Source organism: Serpula lacrymans (genome assembly GCF_000218685.1).
Source record: "Serpula lacrymans var. lacrymans S7.9 unplaced genomic scaffold SERLAscaffold_4, whole genome shotgun sequence".
Classification (NCBI taxonomy): Eukaryota; Fungi; Basidiomycota; class Agaricomycetes; order Boletales; family Serpulaceae; genus Serpula; species Serpula lacrymans.
In genome coordinates this window covers 34,995-56,706 of record NW_006763293.1, presented here as the reverse complement: position 1 = coordinate 56,706, position 21,712 = coordinate 34,995, and the positions used below count along the sequence as shown (strand labels likewise).

The following is a 21,712-nucleotide window of genomic DNA, read 5'->3' as shown; positions in this document are numbered from 1 at the left end:
ATGAGTGAACACAACAACGGAGTTGAAGCAGAGGATGCTTATTGGGCACAAGTAGACGAGATGGATTTAGAGGGAATAGCCGAGGTTTTGTTCCAAGACAAAGAGTCTCAGGCTTCCAAAACAAGAGAGCGTCAAAAAGCAGCTATTGTAGTAGTAAGTAAAGTGTTGTCCTCCCTCTCCAATATTGCATTTATATGGTATGGGGCTAGGAAAAAGTTGTTATAGTCAGTATAATTATGCAAAGCACCAGCCAAAAAATACATGCCTTGCAGAGTATCATAGGCATTTTCCTTCAGTCTGCGCATACTCCAGAAAAAGTCATCAATACTCTGGCACGCATGGGCATCTCCATTTCAGTGACCACAATACATGCCGCTATTTGATTGCTATCTATCCAGAGTGAGAATGCCCTTTGTAAGCTAGGGAAAACACTTCTGGCAGTGTATGCCTATGATAATTTTGATGTAGAGCTGAAATTGTGCATTCCTACTGTGGAGAATCCAGCCGAGTCATTGAAACATTTGACCTCAGGCTTGCTCTTTCCACTCCAGTACAACATCACTCCACAGGATCTAAAATGCTCGCAAGAGCTATGGATTAAATCATCATTAAACCCCACTATCACAACAGTGAATCCAAGGCAGAAACGAACTTACAAAGGTCTGTTAGCCGTCATCTCTCGCAATGGTGAAGAAAACATCCACCAAAGCTACAATGTTTGGAAGTTCTTACATGACCTGTGTCACTATGGCCCATCCTATTTCTCTCATTTCAAGTCTTAGCTCAAAGGACCACCAGTTATTGAACAGATACCAGTGGTCAAAACTCCTATAATTGCTGCTCAAGCCATGGACATCAATTACTCCATTATTTCAGGAAATATATGTGCTGTAGTGGACTTACTGGCACAGGGTGGGCTTGATGTCGGCAATGAAAGAAAACCTGAAGAGAATGATCTTGAGGACTATGTAGTATTGTTTTATGGGGATCTTGGCATGGGAGAACGTCTCCAGGCTGTCCAAGAACATTGAGTGATTGAGGAAACACCTTGGGACCGGTTTCAACATGTGATGATTGCACCTGGGTTGTTTCACCTCAAAATGGCGGCGGCAAATGGACTTTGGCGAGTTTTCATACAGCTTGTGGCTGCCAGGGAAGATGAGACAAGCTTGATGTGTGATGTGGCAAGGCTTCACCCAAAGAAAACCGGGATTTTTTGCTCAAAGCCCAGTTTCCATCGGACACATGAAATTATTGGTCACGCTGGCATTTGTCGACATCTGGATTGCTGGCAAATTGAAGCTGAGAAGCAAAACAGCCAGCAAACAACTCTAGAGTTGTTTGCTGGCAGTGAACCATCATTCAAAACCCTGCAAAAAATGGCAGTTAGGCATTCTCCTTATTAGTAATAGCCATTGAAGAGAGTGAGCGGGAGGGATGATTCACGCAGACCCAATTGCGAGCTGGGTCCGGTGAACACAATGGGCAATCCCAATATAACTGAAACATACCATTATGGCCCTCAAGCCCACAAGCACCACACTTATTCTTTCTAGGAAGGACTGGTGTAGTGGTACTAATAGAGCCAGTGCTGGCAGATGGTCGAAGCGGGGTTGAAGCAAATGGAGATGCTGTAGCACCAACAGGCCATGGTGCATGGCACTGTATCAATGCTATGACTTCAGCACCATACTTCTCTGACTGTATCCACTTTGTTTCCTTCTTCAGCTTGCTCAAATCCTTGATCTTGTGGTAATGTGCACATTCAACTATGCGGTCAACAATGTTGTCTGTCATAATCAGACAAGGGCCTATGCTAGATAGGTAAGCTGCCCCATACACCTGCAGCGTCTTCATCTCCCTCCACTCTTCTAGAGAACCCAGAAATGTCGTGTCAGATGGCCCTATTTCAAACTTCGGAATTCTTAAGCAATTTGGTAACTTGGTGATTTTTGGAGTGTCAGTTTGGAAAGAAGAAAATGACTCGGGATTATGTATGTCGCAACAGATGAGGGGTTGAGAGATATGGCAGCAAGAACAGCCTGTTGGACTGACTGGGTCACACAAGTGGTGGTTGGAATCTGAAAAGCAAGGTGAGAAAGTAAGAACAACAGATATAGCCATAATAGGAACCCGGCTATTCTCACCAGCAGCTTTGTTGTCAAAATACAGGTCAAACACTTTTCTCCTACACTTTAAGCCTGGCTGTACATCGGCATTAATCAAATAATCCAAGGTGGGGTCTAATTCTAGTTTACGCTGCTTGGTCATTAAAACTCCCTCTCTCCTTTCTGCCGCAGTTGCACAAAGTGCATCCATCAAACTGGTTTCCTTGCCATCTTCTGTCTCTGGCCCCAATTTGTCATCTGTTGAGGCATTGCCTGTACGTTTGGCCATAACAGCCACAGCTGTAGGTGTAGTTGGCACCTTGGAGCTTGTTGTAACAAATATTTTGGCCGGAGTATTTGGTGCATCACTTTTTTTCTTTCTCTTTTTTGCTCGGCTTCTTTCTTCTTTTTTCTTGCGTTCATCATCAAAAAATTCTCTTTCAGCAAATATAATGGCTGTCCCTTGTAGTGTCCGGTTGCAAACCCGACCAATGCGCTGCCATAGTGTCTCTACTCTCATCTTCCCTTTCTGTCCTCGTGCGACTCTCTACTGTATCACGAGAATGATATCCAGTACGTCCATTCCCTTTTTTTAATAGGACTCATTAATTAATTGTGAATATTTGTTTTTTTGTTAAAAGAGCCTACCATTCCGAATGAATCTGTGGTGCAAAGACCCCAAGTCTCACCGGATAACAAGTGCCGGTACTTGGTTTCCTTGAAGTGGGTGGACATTTCAGAATTAAACCATTGGATTTTATCTTGTACATTTGATGGTAAGCGGCTCCGTAAAAATTTGGTCGCATTGATTGCATCTTGAATATTATCAAAGAAAATCAGGAATTTAATCAGGGGAGGGCCGGAAGGCTTCTAGCCATCAGGTATGAAGAAAAATAAATTGGCATATGTGTGTAGTGGGTACTGTATTTTACAAACTCCAATAGTTATGTCGGGACGGTCAGTCGAGTGGTGAATGGTGATAAGCTTGTCACTGCATAAGTGTAACAGCTTACTGACACTTTTTAGTGTGTCCGGTGGGAGTGTGGCTGACGTTACAAGGAACGATATATGCGAGGGCAATATGTACCGTAAATGCCCTAGCTCTTGGTACTCTGGTCGGAAATCACCCCATTTGGTGATACAATGAGCCTCGTCAAAGACGATACTGATCAGATGTGAGTTAAAAAGGGGGTCTTGTAGAATCTTTTCAAATTCTCTACCTGCTTTCATTGTTTGCTGAGGGCTAATGATTATTGCTCTGTACATCATGCTCTTAATGGCCTGCATTATTCCCCAGGTATCATTAGTGCTGGCAAGAAAATAGGTCTGTAACGCACCCTAAAATTTTCCACAGTGGCTGTTTCTGCATTCACCGCAATTGCATGAATTTGAGCTCTTTCAAGAGAAGTGACATTTTGCTTGCCTAGCAGATTTAATAGGGTAATAATCACTTGAATGCCATTAGGATTGAGTAGTAGTGGTATTATGAATGCGAGTGTCTTGCCCATTCCTGTTCCAGCTTTGACAATAACATCATGGCCTCCTTCAACAATTGCCTGTGCTGCTTCGGCTTGCCGAAGGCATGGGTGTGTACCAAGTCTTTCTTTTGTGATTTTTTGAATCTTGGCCAATGTATAGGTGGCCTTGTGACCACCTGACCACACTCTGTGACAACACCAACAAAACACAGTCTTGGGGCACTGGAGCACAATGAAAACAACACTCAAAAGAAGAGGAAGAGGTGGGAGTGGTTACCCATTAGGTTTCAACAAGTGAGTTGTTGGTAGACAACAGGAGGACTCGCTGAGTCCTTCCCCATGTATTGCTCCTGTATATATACTAAAATACATGAGGTACTGTACAGTTGTAAATAAAGTTTAAAGTCTGATGTTTAGCATGTGACCAGTCACGTGAGGTGTCTAGACATTGGTCAGGTGTTATATCACATGACTGGTCATGTGACTTGGAAAAATAAAAGTAAAAGTGCGAAAAGTGAAGTGTAAGTAGGTACTGGTACGTCAATTGTAACACACTCACTCAATAGGAGCTTCCATATTTGATCCGTAAACTCCAGATTTAGCTGGCGTGTTTCAAAAATACAATTCCTATATTTAATGTCCGCAGTCACGAGTCACTGTGGCGACCATTGTTTACTGATGTTAAACTCCAGCCGCTGTGGAGAGAGAGCGAGGACCAAGGTTATGCTGACTTTGAATTTTTTATCTTATCATTACCTAATCATATCTTATCGCAAGTCATATTTTTTTTGCTCTAGGATTAAGTCCTCCTCTTGCAACAGTGGATGGGGAGGAGCCTGCCAGCCCCCCCTTCTTCAATAAGTTGTCCTGATCCAGCGGGTAACACCATCATTCCCTATGGACAATATTTACTATATTTCTGCATTTTTACCTCAATTGTATTCGTGTTGTTCTGTTTCTTTTTCTTTTTCTTTTTTTTCATCTTTTACATTTGTCTTTCAGTTTTCATTACTCAAGTCTTTGTTGCCATTTTATTTTGATCTTGTCACAGCACTCATGTCATTACCACTGAAGACCATACCTAATAGCCCCCTACTCTAGGAATAATAGTTATTTGGATCAGACTAGTGGGTCCTAGTGCCACCCAGAGCCTGAGTAAGTTGCGTTCACACCTGAACTCAAATACCTTGAACGCTCATGACTTAGGAATGCCAGTGGTAGAGGACCGCACACCATCAAAACAACATGCTACAACACAATCCTAGCAATATCACTGTATCTGGTGGATCACTTTATTCAAAAAATATGCTTATAATAAATTAATGATAGCTGCTATCCTTTATAGACAAGTCCAAATGCCAAACATCAACTACATAGCAAACCCTCAGTTGCTCACCCCCTTTTTTTTTCTATCCCCTTATTCCCTCGCTTTCTTCAACATGGCCGCTATTTCCTCTACTTCTTCTGCGTTTTGCATGTGCACAGCCGACAACGGTTTCCAGACCTCAGCAAAAATATGGTCAACTTTCTTTGGCTCCATATTTGACATGATCCGAAAGCTGTCCCAGGAAATAATTGTAAAATCATTGAGATGAGTGATGCTATCCCTTTTGAGAACAGGAAGCAAGGCTATGAAGTTTTCTTAGGGGTTCTCAGCATTGAGAGTGCAAAGGAAGTCTGCAGTTGTTGGGTAGTCAATAGGGTACGTGTAAATATTTAGATCCCTGATGTGCTTGGGTAGCTGACTACTACATGCAACGTCTTTATTCTCAGCTTGGTCTGCAACAGTTCTCTCGATCTTCTTGGCCAGACAATATGTGGTCTTTTGAGAGGACTTGTTGTTGAAGATAAATACATGGCTAATCAATGTGAGGCAACGATAAACTATAACAAAAACAAAACCTGTCTCCTACTGCACTTGCAGGGAGTAAGAGATTCAATGAGCTTGTGGTCGACAGATACTAGTAAATATAGCAAGTAGAGGACTTGGGAGTAAACTCAAGGGTTTCGGTTGAGGAGTAAAGCGGGTAAATTCAGTAATAGAAAACTAAAGAGCTATACATGTGATGTGTAGGGTTTATATAGCTAACCGTCCGTTCCTCAGACCGAAAGGAGAAATAGATGAAAAGTGGTCTGAGGAATAAATCGTCCAATAAGAAAAAGGGAAGAACTATTGTATGACTTTTATCTTGATTAATCAGTGGGTGAGAGAATTGTACTAATAATAGATGTTTGTCACGCACGATCAGGAACTGTATCCTCATGATGAGGTACGATCCTGATCAAAGTGTTTATTAGTATATCCAGACCTTGATGGGGGTTGGAGCTGGTTGGTGAGATGCCTACTACCAGTCCCTACCCATTGTGCTGGCTGGCTGGGAGTGATACCCAGTCTCGGATCTGTGATATAAAGTGGTAACGGTGGTTAAGAAATGTTAGTTTTGGTGATTCTGCACCTTTGTGCTACCTATATATTTTCATTCCTTTCTCTATCTATTCTTCTATCATTCACTATTGATTGTGTTCTCTATTATTTCGCCTTTGTGGCTGCTTTGTTTACCTTTGTTTACAAAACTTCGGACAGTATTGCAGAGTCCAATGCTTCCTATTCTCTAGTTACTCACATTGGACTCTAGGTACTGTATACCTGTCATACTCTCTAATAATAAAGTTACTCACATTGGACTCTAGTTCCAGTCCCTGATTGCTCTCAGCAAGTGGCTAGACACTTCCTTCAAGCTTTGTTCTTAATAAGAAAGCCTGTAAGGGCTATGACAAGTAAGATAGCAAACAATACCTCTAGCCCTAGAGCCAGAGGTGTAATGGGAAAAGTGTTCGAGAGCCAAGACATAGAGAAGATAAGAAAATAGTAAAATAGTCCTTACAATCAACAGACAAAATAACAATGATGTACCCTGCGCTGTTCCAGTCCATCAGTATTATCCTCACAAGGAGCTGGGCATCCGAAAGTGGTTGACACAGCGAAGATATTGGGGTGGAAGTTGACAAGTGATTTGATATATGGATGACTTGGGCAGTCATAATAGAAAGGGGGCATTTTGGGCCTCCATGCAAAGGGTGGGTAAGGCATCTGAATGATAGAAGGTCTGCCATATTGAGGCGGCTGAGGAGTACCTCTGTAGACTTCCAGGCCATTGATATTCCTCGGATAGCACGAAGGTCCAAAAAATATGGCAGCAAGATGAGAAAGTCTGCCTTCTGGATCATATCCAAAGGCATTGAAATCAGCACCAATGTGGCAATTCTGCTGTCTGTACCAGAGAGTCTGACTCCAAGTTCGAGGCATTGTTGCACTGGCAATCAAATGGACACGTTAAAAGGAAACTTGAAGTCTTAGTAACATTACTGTGACATTGTGCGGCGGTTTGTCCAATAATTTATTGATATTATCTTACTCCAAGTCTCTCAGACAGATGCAGCAAAACTTGGCTCAGATTGATCACACAGTCCGTCCATTGTGCTTTGAAAGAGGTGTTTACTAATCTGAAACTATTATATAGGTGTTAAGTGTCCATTGCCGGCCAGCAAACATGAATCCATCACAATGAAACTCCTCCCCTCGGCGATGTCGATGATGAGAACTGCAGTTAGAAAACCACACACAAAACAAACTAACACACAATCCTCCCAGATTCCACGGAACTTGTTTATGGCTTTGCCTCCTAGAACAGTGGAGTGGTCTGGTTGTTCGTGGGGTGGTACGTATAAAGATCCTTCAAAGTAAAACCCAGAGGTGTATGAGTGTGGGTTTTGAGGAGGAGGGATAGTTGAATTTATAGAAGGATAGGGGCTTGGTGACGAGTATAGACAAGCACTACCTTGCTAATTGTAGCACAAGGTAGGTTTGAGAACGACGGGGATGACAAGGTGACAAGGTTCCCAGTGATAGCAGGCTCCTGACGCACAAACTGTAGTGCTCAGAAGGACTCTAATCGAAAGGGATAACAATGACTTCAAAAGTGGGAAGTGACGATGACAGCAATTAACAGTGGTAGCAGTGGGAAGTGTTGTGACCACACTGGATCACAAGTAGCAGAGTAGTGAACTTGAGAGTAGAGAAGAAGTCTGGATTGGAGTTCTTGTTGTTTCTTTTTTTTACAAGGTAAAATACAGGGGTTTATATAGTAAAAGAAAAGTAGGCTATGCACAGTATAGCTGTGCAAAAAGAATGAGAAAGAACATGAAGGAAGGAATGTATGCTGACAAATCCTGCGTAGGTAGTACAGGATAAGATTGTCAAAAAAAGGAAAAGAAAGAGATAGAACAATGAATGCTGTGAGTAATGTCACAGGTTTGTACAGCCATAAAGTAAAGTCCAATAGCAAAAAGAGAGCAGGAAAATCATGATGTCATAGGAAGATGCAGTAAAAAAAAAAGGGCAAGGCAAAACACTATCAGTATCAACACAGTTCCTTTATTGTCAGTCAGGCATTCTAAAAAAATATGTGTCCATAAAAATGATTCAAAAATCAAAAATAATCGCACTGTAAATGAATGTCCTGCTGAAGAAAAAGAAACTGGAGCCACCGGTCCACCACCTAGTCCAAATCCGACAGTTCCATGGCCTTACCAATGGACTGGTTGTGTTGGACCACCTGATCAAACGAGGGAGGGAGAGGAGTAGTTCCAATTTGGAACAAGTGAGTCCCAGGCAGTGTGTGGTAGGTGTAGCTGTAGCGAAGACGATGGACAAAAGATAAGTGTACCCAAGTGAATGGGACAGCAATGAACATGGGCGACACAAGGGGATGAACCTTCTCCAGCTCAAAAATTACCCACCCACGCTCCAACCAGGCAAGACGAGCGACCAATGTTTTGATAGTATATGATGGTAGATCGACGTCATGAAGATGGACCTGTTGCCCTATTTGGACCGGCCGCCGGGGCTTTGCTGATATCAGCAGTGGCACGTGGTAGTCAACGGATTGGCGACGGAAGCGGATAGGAAGTGGTGACATCAGAAATGGTGGGGGTGCAAATAAGATGAGGAGGAGGAGGGTGGAGGTGACAAACAAGTGGATTAGAATGGGGACCCAGAAACGACTGTCAGGTGAGAATAAAAAGGAGAGGAAGGGGCCCATAGTGGGACTAGGCAAAGGAAGGGGAGTAAGGGAAACGACAAAAGCGAGGGCGCAATGCAATGTGTAGCCAGTGGCGACGTGAAAATTTGCCAAAATGCCAAAACGCGGAAAGTACCGGATGGAAAAGCAAAGGTGAGCGTGACTGGATTGCCTAATAGAGGTGGTGCTGATCAGCCACAAGTTCAAAAAGGGCAATATTAATTACTATTCCACGTGGCACTGTGCCTGTGTGGCACAAAGGCGAGTCTTTTTGAATATTCGCTTCGTTATTGACACCTGTCCATGCTACCAATCAACTTTGGTGCATGACAGCGTATAGTTGACGGTGGTTTTGACCTGAAAGAGTTCTATCATAATATTGTAGATTGGTTTGAGGGCCCTTGTAACATGGCTCATTCTCACAGAGTCAACAAATTTCTGCTCTGGTGGGATGGGTAAGTGTGTTTCACCTACACCATCTTCTCGGATACTCTTACTTACTACTTGCCCCCTTTGGCGTCTAGTAAAGTTTTTGGTAAACACCGTGAGGTCATGATACCAAGGGCCATACATCAGAATATGTCTGTTGCTCAGTCAGCACGTGTGTGTTGAGCAGACTGACTACGAATGGGGCCGGACACATTCATAATAGCACCTAGTATACATATGATGGTGTATTTTAGGACATATAATAATATAATCTCTCCATGAAACGGGGATAAGATATATCAAACCAAGTCACATGATAATTTGATGAGAGTGTGCAGTATCCACGAATGTGCGCAATGGTTGGCGATCTTGAAGCTAAAGATAACAAAATATCATTAGTGTTAATCCTGCTACTAGATATCCAGATCCTTGCAATCATTGCAAACAAGCAAAACCACTCACAGCAATAAGATGCATTGTAATGCCAACTATAGTCACAAAACAGGGGCAAGATTGCGCTACACTGGAAGAGCAGGTAAAACCAAATGATGTTCACTGTTATTTCCCTTGTCTGGAATTATCACATCAAAGGGCAACACCATAAATTTCCAAAGCACCCAGATGATGAAGGGAAAATATTGTGACATGAAGGAGGCCAATAAATTTCATGACAATTTGCATATGCTGTTAGGAAGTGCTATTGTGGCCTGGACGTGCAATGATCACTGAACTTTCTAGTCTCGTCACATCATTAATTGGTAATAGATTACATTGGCAATCACAGCCTACTCACTCGATTATCCCAAAAAGTGTATCTACCTACACAAAGCCACACATATTACATGTAATGATGAAGCCTATTTCCACGGTCAGGGATTATAAGACATTGTACTTTTGGCCGATGTGCGTGTCTCAGGACAAGGTCTGGGAAAAGGTGAGTTTAAGATAGAGAACTGTACTCAACTGGAAGGGAAAGGCACATTGGTTGTGCTCCCCATGGTGTGGAAGTATCAAGCTAGCCCTGCTATTGTTTGCCATTATCCTTTGCTCTGTACACATTCAAAAACATCTTATAGAGGCAAAACAAGTTGGCAAACGCAGCCTATCCGCTCATAGATTTGGAAAAGATACAAATTTTCCTAAGAAGCGTAACTGTTTATAAGCAATCACATACATTGCATGTAGCGATAAAGTCTATTTCCATGCTAAGGGATTATAAGACACTGTCATTTCCACCGTAGATATTAGGTCTATTTTTAGTCAATGCCTAGGTTACAAGCCAGATCTAGGGTGTTACGGAAACATCCCCGTTTCAGTAATGCAGGTGCCACCGGTCATTGACAGCAACGTCTGACTCTTAAATAGCATTCATACTTATTGAAATCCTGGTATCGCCTGTTGCAGAACTTATCCTGTAGCTTTGTGCTCCTTTTATCCTTGATCCCGTAGGTTGTACATCGGAGACACGTGAAAATGGCAAGCCTTTTCTCTACATATTATATGCTTCATTGATTTGACTCTTTAAATCTCAAGGTATATCCGTGGTTTCATTCCATTCCAGTATTTGAGCCCATTATCGCTAAACATATAATGCATCGGACGGGTGCTGTCAATATAGAAATGTATTTATTGCACGCGTTCATACAAAGCGTAGTTCATTGATGTTAGGAAATCCCATTTCCTACTTGCAGTGCATCAATTGCGGCTGACCTGCTTCAACTTGTGGCTGACGAGGCATGTATAAATCATGTCACGGACTGGACTAATGCGTACCTCCAGCAACCATAGTCTAGATTACTTCCAGCCTGTCCTCGCTTCTCCATAGATATTTCCTCAAGTGACCAGCTCCTCGATCCTCCTCCTCCCCCTAGTCAAGTGGCAAACCCCAACAGAGACATTTCAAGTTGGAATCGCAGCTTGTTTTCTTCGAATTTTACATGTCAAGGAATATGTCATCGAAAGAACACGACGCCATGAAGCTCCTAGCAAAGGTCGCGGATGCATTCGACAATCCACTGGCAAAGGAATTCTACAAGACCATCCGTTTGAACTCGATCGCCACACATCAGCCACAAACAGTACGCACTATTTACAAAATAACAAGTTTCTGCGATTACATTCGTCTCCTAACAGAATCGCTCCGAGCCCAATAAATTCGTTCATCCAGCAAGGTTGCGCCTCCGTGATTCTTTAATCGATTTTAGCCATGCCTTCGATGAACTCGACATCATGAACTTGACAGATGTATCCTTTCTCTCTCAGTGGACTTCCACCTCGGAAATATCAGTATGTTTCCCCCGTAACTTAGGCATAGATGAACAGGGAGACGTGTCAGAAGACGATCTAGATGAGGTGCTATCTTTATTTAACTCCAATGGCTTATTAATTAATTGTTTCATTGGAATGCTAGGAATATACCTCTTCTGAAGAGTTGATGAAAGCGGTGGGTCATTCATTGCGGTCTGCAGAATTGTTCGAAGTTTACATTGCCATCAGTTATCCACTGGTAGTCCTCTTGATAGGCTGATTCAGCTTGCTCGCGTGGAGCTCAAACAAAGTGGATGGTTTGAAAGATCGTGCGTGTACGTTACTCCTGACTCTCGATAACTTTAGTGATGCTGCCACAGAGACAAATGGCTAATACTCGATTCCGGTCTTTCTGGTCCTGTAACTCCAGTATCTAAGTACGCTTCGTCATCCATGCACTCTAAGTCTTCAAGGTCACTTTCAACGCCTCCAACGCCTTTCAAGAGCATGGTGTTCCTCCCCACACCTCGCAGTTCCAGCGGCTCTTACTTGATGCCTGTCTCTGCCTTTGGGTCTACCATTCCCAACTGCAAGTACGACGAGCCAGGTGTATTCGATGGCGACTTTCTTGATGTTTCAAGTCTGCTCTACGATAAACCTTTGCCTTCCATACAAGAACCTGCACGAAAACCGTTTGGTCGCGTCAAGAAATTTGTTAAGAAGGTTATAGCTTCTTCGGGTGCGAATACCGCTGTGGCCACTGCTAAGATCAGACACTCGATGCTCTTGCGGACTCCACCAGGGCCTACGGCTGCATCACAATCGAGTGGAAGCTGGACAGCAGCAGGGTGGACAACGTTATCTTCGCAACATAGCCAGACGCATTCCCCCACACGTAAATGCAGCCATCGGCATTGAAAATCCCTTGGTTATATACTTTTGTCCATACATTTTCTTGTATCCGTGCATATACTAGCCAAACATGATTGAGCATAAATTCATCACAATGCCAGATTGGATGCCCGAGACAAATGTTCGGTATTTGTGCTAGATCGCGATTCTTGCCACACCAGCACCCTTGCCACCTGCATCCGTTTGGAATTGTAACACAGGCAACTTAAACGTCTTGAGCTTCACCAAGCTTCATCCTCATGGATCCCACCACCGCGAGCAATGCCCCAGACCCGATACTAAATTCTGTTCTCGAAAAATCTCGGACTGCAGCAGCATTCGATTCAGTGCTACCTGATGAACTATCGTACTTGGTCACCGCCTTTTCTCCTTCTCAGACTCCAGCCTTGCGTTCAAAAGCATATCTCGTGCTAGCAGCATTTTGTCAAGGCGTCAGAACATCTTCATCAGAAAATGCAGGAAAGAATCAGGAAGGCTCCCATGACCTAGCTACGAAATCTCTCACCGAAGTCTTTCATCCACACATTGTAGCTTACTTCACCAAATACCAGGAGAGCGATATATTGGATGTCGTATCCTTCTTGACTGCCTTATTTCAGGTTGACTGGCAATCCGCCTCGTCTTTGTTCCAAATGGAGGGATTCGTCGATTTCGTGACAGATGCTCTTGATCTTTGCTCATCCCCTCAAGTATTTCTCGAAGTCGCCCACCTCCTTGGCCAGGCCAGTGGTTACAAACCATGTCGCGCCGTAATCCCCTCTGAACTAACTCAATGGCTGGAGTCCAAATCTCGTCAGACGAAAGATAGTGCTCTTCGAGCGGCTGCTAGTGTCTCTCTGGTCAAGATGTCGCATGGATCTGCCGCAGATACAGCCGCAGTCTCCACCGGCACGACTAATGTGTCACAACTCGCAGCGAATGATGAAGAACTGGCAAAGACTTTGAAGGGCATGGTTATTAGCGGGATTAGCTCGTCTTCCCAAAATGATACAATCGAGGGCCTGGCTTATCTTAGCGTCAACCCTGTGGTGAAGGAAAGTCTGGCATACGATTCAGTTTTTCTGACCAAGCTTTTTTCACTGTTCCCTCGTCGCCAACCGTCTTCCGACTCAACATCGCTCTATGGAATTCTCGTCATCATATCCAACCTATGCGCTTACAAACCTCAGTTAAGCGAAGAGCAAGCTCAGATGGAGAAACTGAAACGAATGACAAAGCCTGGAGAGAAGTCTGCCAAAGTAGGAGCTCATGATGCGCTTGAAGATGACGCTCGCGTCAAAGCAAGGGCCAAATCACTGGTTGCCCAAGGTGCGCTGGGTGTGCTAGCAATTGCATCGAGGATGGAGAGTCAGGGGGTAAGAGTCACTGCTGGCAAAGCTTATCTCAGTTTGGCGCAGGATCAAGAAAACAGAGGGAAGATTATGCAGAGTGGCGGCGCAAAAGCGTTGATAAGTCTGATACGACATTCGCTAGCCTCATCTCATTCCTCGCAGCCAAACGCGAGTTCACTCGACGTCAACGATCTCAATGCAATACAGGCTTTGGCGAAGCTCGCCATCACAGCTTCTCCATTCCAGGTTTTTGGCCCCAACGAGGGTGCCATATATGATGCAGTCAGGCCATTTTGTCAGCTGCTCCTTCACGATTCTTCTACGCTTCTACAGCAGTTCGAGGTGATGATGGCGCTGACCAATATATCTTCGTATACCGCTGAATGTGCCGCTCGCGTCGGTAAAGCAGACGGCCTACTCAACAAGGTGGAGGCCTTCATATTGTCCGATCACACACTTGTTCGGAGAGCCGCTGTGGAGCTTATCTGCAATCTTATTGCAGGGTCGGAAGAGGTCTTCGAGAAGTACGGTGGGAAGCAGTCCAAGGCAGCACAGTCGAAGCTTCAGCTCCTAGTAGCCATGTCAGACGTAGAAGATATGCCAACCAGGCTAGCAGCATCCGGTGCCTTGGCTACGGTAACAAGTGCTCCAAGCGCTTGTCATGCTCTGTTCGAACTACAAATGGATCGTCACCGTGTATTCCCTATACTCGCACGTCTAATCGATCCTTCACTTATTTTGGAAAATGAGTCAGACGAGGAAAGCGATGAAGAGATAGAGTCAGAAAGCAGTCCAGGCTTGGTTCACCGAGGGATGATCTGTATTCGCAACGTACTGCTCAACAGCAAGGATTCTTTCTCAAGAGAGATGATCGTCTCAGAATCAGAAACGGCTGCACTCAAATTAGTCGTCGCCAAAATACTCAAAGGAGAAGTTGGACCACCCGACACGACGATAACCAAAGTTGCGATAGAAGTGTTGCAGTTTCTAACGGTAAATAATAAGTGATAGTGATATATTATATTGGATTTGTTGCGTTTGATAAGTCATGAAGTGAGTTACTTGGACTGGTTTGTTTCCGAGATATTTCCTTCACAAACCCCTTCACCTCGTTGATCTCATAGTTTCTTCATCGGCTATTCGTCCCCCAGCCGTGATCCTGCGAACCCTCGAACTTGGCACCAAAATCTTTCCAACCAACTAGTCTCAACGTCGACTTCAGTGTTTTTATAAGGATATCAAGGTCCCCAGGTGCACAGTGACGCTGTGGCCAGTCCTGTACCCAAGCCTAAGTTCTACTACATCAACCATGTCTGTCACTCAAGAAACGCAAATTTTCCATGTAACACAATCGTCGTGATTTGCACACAGTCATCGAGGCCGGGTATAAACCCGATGTTATCCGCGTTATAGGCGCTGATCTTCAGATGCCTTATTATGCCATTGATGTTCCTTGGGGACTGTTTTGCTTTGATATGCCGGCCTTTTCTCCTCTGCTTTGGGATGTTTTTCTTCAGGTGCCTTGCTTCGCCACTTGCGCTCCTTCTCCTTGGGGGCTGTCTTGCTCTGAGACATTCTACTTCTTTCATCTGATCTATTCGTTTTTTGTGATTCTTGTGTATTTCTTTTCCATCCGCCTCTTTCTTCAAATTTTCCTCCCTGTCCTCGCTCGCCTGCTTTCCGCTGTTTCCAGTGAGGCTGAGGTTGCCATGGCTGCTTACTCTTCCATGGCTTCGTCTCGCCCGAGGCCCCACGAGCAGATTTATCCCCCACTTTCGGCCCATTTGCCGTTGGATGGCCTCGATATACTGATGGCCCATTTCCTAGCTTTACATCAGTTATCACTTTGGTCTTTTGACTATGCATCATACCAGTCTGGGTATTTTGGACCCTACGTGCCATCTCTTGCTGGTTAGTCAAAATGTCAAGTAATGCATTGTTTACCCCAGCAGATTGAGCCTGTATCATTTGCATCGTCTGTTGTTGGTTCCTATGCATCAACAAGGCGGAATCCAACTTGAACACGAGATATTCAGTCCCGATAGGATATCTCAAAGGGAGCTGAGCACACTCACGTTGAATTTCTGGTATGCACATTTGACCTCGGTAGTGCGTTGATCGAGACCATCTTGTATTTGCGACATTTTCACTGCAACAAAACTTTGTCAACTAGCGTGCCTACAAACTACGAAGGGACAAAGTTACTGTAACTCTCGATCTTGCTGTAACTTGCCCATTTTTGTACGCGACCATGTACTATTTCCAGGACACTAGATAATTTGATGAGCAAGAGGTAAGCGTGTTTGCAATAGGATCACGTACGCCATCACTTCATCGGCCACAAAGCCAATATCTGTCCCTGCTATCCCAGTCGCATAGTCGTTGAGAACATTCAAAAGAAGCGTGCATTCATAAATAAGCTGTTCTGCCGTTTTCTGTCTCATGAGCCTGAGCCTACTAATAAGACAAGGAGAAATTGATCAGGAACTCACCCGGTGAACTGCGAACTGATTGCATGCGGTATTGATACTGTGAAGTAAAGTAGCGGCGGCTTGGATATACGGTATACCACACACAGATCCTGCGAGTTCACAAGCGCCGATAGCTGGAGCAACGAGAGACTTCAACATAGCGAATACATCAATGGCGGATGACAATATTCAGGTGATGTATAATAGACGCTCTCCTTGGCCTTGATGCGACATTACGAGATTACGGGGGTATCCTGGCGCTGCCAACGCATTAAAGCATCCGATAATTGTTCCATTGCACTATATAGAATATAACGACGTATAAGAGTCAAGAGTCAATGATTACAGTGCAGGAATTCTAAAACAAACAGTAAGAAGGACAGGCTAATATTTTATAGTTCATCTGCAGCTTGGGTGAAGAGTGTAGGACCGCTTTTCTTGGTATTCTTGTTCAACCAGTCCCGCAGGATAGAATTGAAGGCATCAGGGTTCTCGAGATGAGGCCAGTGGGCACCGCTCATTGTCTATAAAACCATGACAGTCAATATATGCATCTGTTCCATCAGCCTCGATATCTCACCTTAGTCGTTAATTGTGGAAGAAAACTCGCCGACTTCAGATATTTTGCAGCGAAAACCCAATCTGCCACGGGATCCTGACAAAATCCGTCAGATCAATATCATTTGGACTAATTTTATTCTGCTGAACACATACGTTCAAGGGAAGGATAGAGAGAGCAGGTTGAGGGATAGAAAAATTCCCTTGCTCTTGGGCAGCCTTCCATGTACCATAACGATCCTAGCAAGGGGGTCAGTGATCAGCACTCAGGCAGCTCACTTCTTACAGAGGTACTTACTCCATGGGTGTAGAATATCAAAGCTACGATAACAGCCAATGAGTACGAGAGCTTTAATGGCGCTTAGTGATCGTCACTTACTGTTGTCAAATTTCTGTATACTAAACTGCTCTACAAGGTAGTCTTCTTCTTCTGGCGTGAAGAAAGGAATAGGAGGTATCTGTCAGAGTGTTATTAGCGGCATTCCTCAAGGTGGGTCTCAGATTTACCTCGTCCAATGTACTCCAGGCGCCCATGTAACTGGTGGTGTTGGTCAGGAAATTGTCTGGTGGTGGACTAGCAACTGTTCGGAGTGTCGCCCGTAAGCTCCTTCTAATATCCTTGTTAAGCTCAGATATAGCTTCGGTCGTATGGTTTTCAAAGAAGATTTGATATGCCAAGCGAGGCATGGTTTGCATGAGCTGAGTGTTGTCCACAAAAGGACCTGCGGAATGGAGGTACTGGGTAACAAAGAGCGGAAATGATATATCAAAATAGCTAAAGTATGAGGAAAACAGGTCAATTACCGGAACAGTGATGCCTACAACGCCCTCGAAGATATCAGGCCTTCTCCGAGCCGCTTCGTAGCATACTTCTGCACCCCAATCATGCCTTGATGAACAATCAGAAACAATGCGCAGGACATTGGCGTCCCAAAAGGACTCACCCGAGACATATGGCTGAATCTACTTTCGCGTGCTCTAAAACACACGCAAGGTCAGATGCAATATCTGCTAAATTGTTAGAGGATTGAACATCGCCCGGCGACGTCGATTCTCCAAAGCCCCGCAAGTCCATTGCGATGAGATGGTAGTCATTCTATTGATGTTCTATCAACTGAATAGTACGAGAGAATATTGTCATACCTGGAATTCTTGTATCTGATATGACCAAGAGCTCCAAAGGCTAGGCCAGCCGTGTAGCATAAGGATGGTAGGTTTGGCATCAGGGTTGATATCCACATATTCTAAGTAGAGATTTAACTGTCTCGTCGAGAACGATAGACTCGAAAGCGGAACATACTAAGTGTGATATCTACTTCTTTTCCTGAAATTCGGTTGACAGCTTTGCATGTTGCTAGACTTGCTTGATATCCTCTCGGGTTGAAGGAGGTAGCCTTGCAGCTTGTTATAAGTACTCCTAGTGCTAAGAAAGCGTTAGAAAGTTGACGGAGGGAGAGATACATGATAAGTGCGGATTTAAATCTCAAGAAAATATTGTGGATAATAAATGGAAGCGTTGCTTTGTATACTCAGAGAAGAACCTGAATCGCCGAGCTTTATAAGTGATAAGGAAGTCCAAATTATGATCACGATGCGAACTGCTAGTTTTACAAGGGAGGCACGCACCCTAGCCTCGATATTGTGTGCGAATTGCAAACCAGACCAATAAGTATTGATGAAAGGAACGCGTTACCACTGTACTAGTCCATGTTCGGTCTAGTGCAATACAGACCAGTGCCAATCTAATTGCACATTGACAAGTAACGATCTGATGACTTGTTGAGAACTCGACATTCGGAATAATGGCCGACAAGGCAATTACCGCAAGTAACCAGATAGCATGGCTCATTGGATGTACATACACGATATACAAGACATAGCACGCAGGCAGCAGGCGTACTTCTATGGAACATACATGCAGATCATATACACACGTCATAATGGAAAACTAGGGTACTGAAAAATAAAAAAGTCAGTATTTTCCAACGAGCAACGATAGAACCTACTCACCAATTCATGAAAGATAGACAGAAGATGCAAAGAAAAAGAGGAAGAGGAAGTCAGTAAAATGCTATTTACGTGTGAGTACATACAACGAAGACCAGTTCATAGAATCATGAAAGGGTGGATTCAACATGTCTAACCAACCACACCTCGTAGAGCAGGCTACATTGTGCGAACATCTGTGCCATTCGGGAAACCAACGCCAAGTGTCTGTTTCAGTAGCAAGTCTACCCGTTCGCGCTCATCGCTAATTCTCGACATTTCATCCTCCCATCGTGCCACTCGTTGCTCATAAATTCCACGAAGGGCTCCTAAACTACCCAGAGCAGTTTCCAGTGCTCGCTTGAGATCTCCCTCTCGGGACTCGGAGCTCCCATCGGAGCTTTCTCCAGAAAGATTGGCGTTAAGGAGAAGTCTCTCCACGAGAGACGTTCCTTGAGCACGAGTAGCACGTCTCCGAGCAGCGATATTACTGAAAGATGTGCGAATATTGGTCATAGCCATAGACTGCTTCGATGCTAATTCCCGACGTATTGACCGGGACGTTACAGCATGTAATTTTGTAGAATGAGAGGGTGATGCCAACAGAACCAGTGTCGTGTCTGTCTCTCTATCCAAAGTTTGGAACTGTAGTAGTTATCCCGATTAGAAAATTAGAAGCGTAAGCTGTTGAATCGTTGAAAGCACTTACTGCTTGAACCAGTGCATCCCATCGACTATCCCATCTTCTGCGTCGCTTCTCTAAATTGTTGATATAATCAGGATGATATTCTAAATCTAACAGGTCATCCTTGTCCTCGTCGTCTTCATCTACCCATTCGGCGTTACCATCATCGACCCAGACCCCTTCCTCGCCACCGTCATATTTTTCCTCTCCCGCAGTCTCTTCTCCTGAAGAATAAGGCTCGGGACTAGTTTCCCTCGGCTGAGTACTCTCAACGCGAGGTGGAGGTTGAACTTTATGCCTAGCCGAAGTTACATGGCGCAGGTTAGACGATCGTTCTCTCCTCTTTAGCCCTCGGCTTTTGCTGGAGTGGTACGGGAGACTGACAGGCTCGTGGCTAGGACTCGACTGCATGCTCATAGTGGATTCACCACGTCCACTTCCAAACGCTCTGGAAGCTTGCAAGAAAGCCCATGGATTGTATCCGGCGCCAGGGAAGGGCGTGGAAGAAGGTGAGAAAGTCGAGTCGGACATGGCAGCATGATTGTTGAGAGCATACATCTGCATCTGCAAAGCGAGCTGTTCCTGAATGACAGATGGATGATTGGGATCGTAATTGGAGGAAGGTGCGGGTTGAACAGGGTAACCGGAATACGTATTTGACCGTCGTACATGTGAGAAGGGGTATGGATATGGAGAACCAGCTGGCGGGGCGGGACTCGTTTGCATACCTGATATAAGGGGAGATGGAGCGGCAGTTTGACTGTGTGGAGTTGGAGGGATAGGGGCATTTGGCCGCGGAGACTGTATGTATGATTGGATGTATGCAGAGGTGGAATCATCGATAGAATTCGCGTCGTCTTGAGATTGCGCCTGAGGAGGATGGTATCTTCCGTTCTTCTCATACTGTTCTGATACATGATTGATATATTGATGGAATTGCTGACTACGCATGGCTGACTCTGGTGCATGCAGTAACTGCTCAGTACCAAGAGATCTTGGCGGAAGAGTTGGCGACTCACGACTCTCCTCCTTAGATTTAGGAGGTGGTGCAAACACCGCAGGGTCAAAGCTTCTCAGACCCAGTTGATCGGTTGAGCCATTGCGGTGTTTGGGAATAATAGGCAACCGCGTATTTGTTGCGACTTGCGTGACATATTGTCTATTTGGAATTTCTTCTGGTAGATTTGCGGTGGGAGATCGTGGGGTATAGCTTTCTTCCTCCGTCTCTCTACCTCTTTCGAGAGCTATATTATCTTCACTCTCGTTTTCAATTAACGTGTCATCGTCATCTTCATCCCTTGGGCCAGCACGACTATATTGTTGCGAGTGACCATTTCGATTCTCAGGAGCGCCCGGAGATCCAGGACGATCCACCTCATGAGGACGTCTATAATCTTCTCTGCTTACCCAATTCATACCGTTCTTTGGTGATACAGCAGTGTCATCTTCAGGTTCTTCTTGGACGGGAAGAGACTTGTCAGGAGTACGAGCCTTCATCGCTTGAAGAGGCGGAGTCTGACTTGCATATTTGGTCGAGGCTGGAGGTGTGTTACGCACGGTTTCAGTCGTACTCGCATTGGATGCCCTACGCAAGGATGGTGGCGTTGGAGCACGAGCTTGAGATGGCATGGTTGATTGATATGAGTCACGTTTATAGGGGTTGTACCCGTTAGACTGCTCGCCCGATGATCCAATAGGTGTATGGTACTGTGGAGAACCTCGCTCTGGGGTGTTTATTTGAGCTTGGGCTTGCCCCTGAGGCGAACCTGCCGGACTGGCCGGTAAGGGACGATCACGAGGCCTGATACTATCTGAGCCAGGTTGGACCTCCCTTTCACGATCAACTCGGACGGGTCGTCGACCCGACGATCCTCCGCTTCCCTGACCATCCAGCTCCTTCGGGCTTAAACGCTCATTACCCCGCATTCTGTCATCCTTAACAGGTGACGAAGTTTCCCGGACGTAGACTGCTCCGCTCTGTGCGCCCCCAGCATACGCAACACCCGACATACCTGGTGCAGTCGGGTGCTGACTCATTGCCTGTGCGAGATCCGCTCTCTCGATCTCTGCCATAAGCTCGTCCGTCATCTGCCAGCTCTCTTCCAGAGTGTGGAAGTTGTTGAGAAACGGCGGTGGTGGAAGCCTGTTTATTGGGCGTGGGTACCCGATCGGCGGGTTCGTGGCCATGTGGGAGTGTATATTGGGCTGGCTATGAGAATGCTGCGGGGGAGGTGGTGGTATATGTTGGACAATACTCGGTTGACTAAGGGTGTGTGCCGGAGGCGGTGGGGGCGGTGTGAAGCGCTCCTGTACCATCTCGTCCCTCATATTAGAAGGTGGGTTCGGCGGAGACGGCATTTTAGTAACGACATGATTCCCTTGTAACATTGAAGGGGATGACGGTCGCTTCTGATGAGAGATATTCA

The 21,712-nt window shown here is 45.0% G+C and overlaps 5 protein-coding genes across 5 annotated transcripts; 2 read left to right on the top strand and 3 right to left on the bottom strand.

The window, feature by feature from the left end:
- On the top strand, nt 1-1,031 carry SERLADRAFT_406281 (uncharacterized protein; the record flags this gene model as incomplete). The annotated part of the gene is made up of 4 exons (XM_007315079.1): nt 1-153; nt 210-224; nt 399-660; nt 877-1,031. 4 exons carry the CDS (start codon nt 1-3, stop codon nt 1,029-1,031), a joined length of 585 nt encoding a protein of 194 aa, XP_007315141.1.
- A 355-nt stretch (nt 1,032-1,386) lies between these two features.
- On the bottom strand, nt 1,387-2,628 carry SERLADRAFT_406280 (uncharacterized protein; the record flags this gene model as incomplete). The annotated part of the gene is made up of 3 exons (XM_007315078.1): nt 1,387-1,463; nt 1,512-1,904; nt 2,148-2,628. The coding sequence occupies 3 exons, from the start codon at nt 2,626-2,628 to the stop codon at nt 1,387-1,389; spliced, it is 951 nt and encodes a 316-aa protein (XP_007315140.1).
- A 7,862-nt stretch (nt 2,629-10,490) lies between these two features.
- On the top strand, nt 10,491-15,525 carry SERLADRAFT_413610 (uncharacterized protein; the record flags this gene model as incomplete). The annotated part of the gene is made up of 8 exons (XM_007315077.1): nt 10,491-10,572; nt 10,630-11,174; nt 11,230-11,448; nt 11,507-11,539; nt 11,593-11,672; nt 11,724-11,780; nt 11,817-12,238; nt 12,475-15,525. 7 exons carry the CDS (start codon nt 11,034-11,036, stop codon nt 14,592-14,594), a joined length of 3,072 nt encoding a protein of 1,023 aa, XP_007315139.1.
- An 806-nt stretch (nt 15,526-16,331) lies between these two features.
- On the bottom strand, nt 16,332-18,367 carry SERLADRAFT_354546 (uncharacterized protein; the record flags this gene model as incomplete). The annotated part of the gene is made up of 11 exons (XM_007315076.1): nt 16,332-16,581; nt 16,638-16,712; nt 16,772-16,855; nt 16,914-16,936; nt 16,995-17,073; nt 17,123-17,353; nt 17,420-17,504; nt 17,560-17,711; nt 17,759-17,859; nt 17,916-18,169; nt 18,242-18,367. The coding sequence occupies 10 exons, from the start codon at nt 18,076-18,078 to the stop codon at nt 16,450-16,452; spliced, it is 1,125 nt and encodes a 374-aa protein (XP_007315138.1).
- A 73-nt stretch (nt 18,368-18,440) lies between these two features.
- Nucleotides 18,441-19,756, bottom strand: SERLADRAFT_459841 (uncharacterized protein; the record flags this gene model as incomplete). Its single annotated transcript, XM_007315075.1, has 3 exons — nt 18,441-18,571; nt 18,626-19,246; nt 19,311-19,756. The coding sequence occupies 2 exons, from the start codon at nt 19,701-19,703 to the stop codon at nt 18,782-18,784; spliced, it is 858 nt and encodes a 285-aa protein (XP_007315137.1).
- Nucleotides 19,757-21,712: the final 1,956 nt, after the last annotated feature.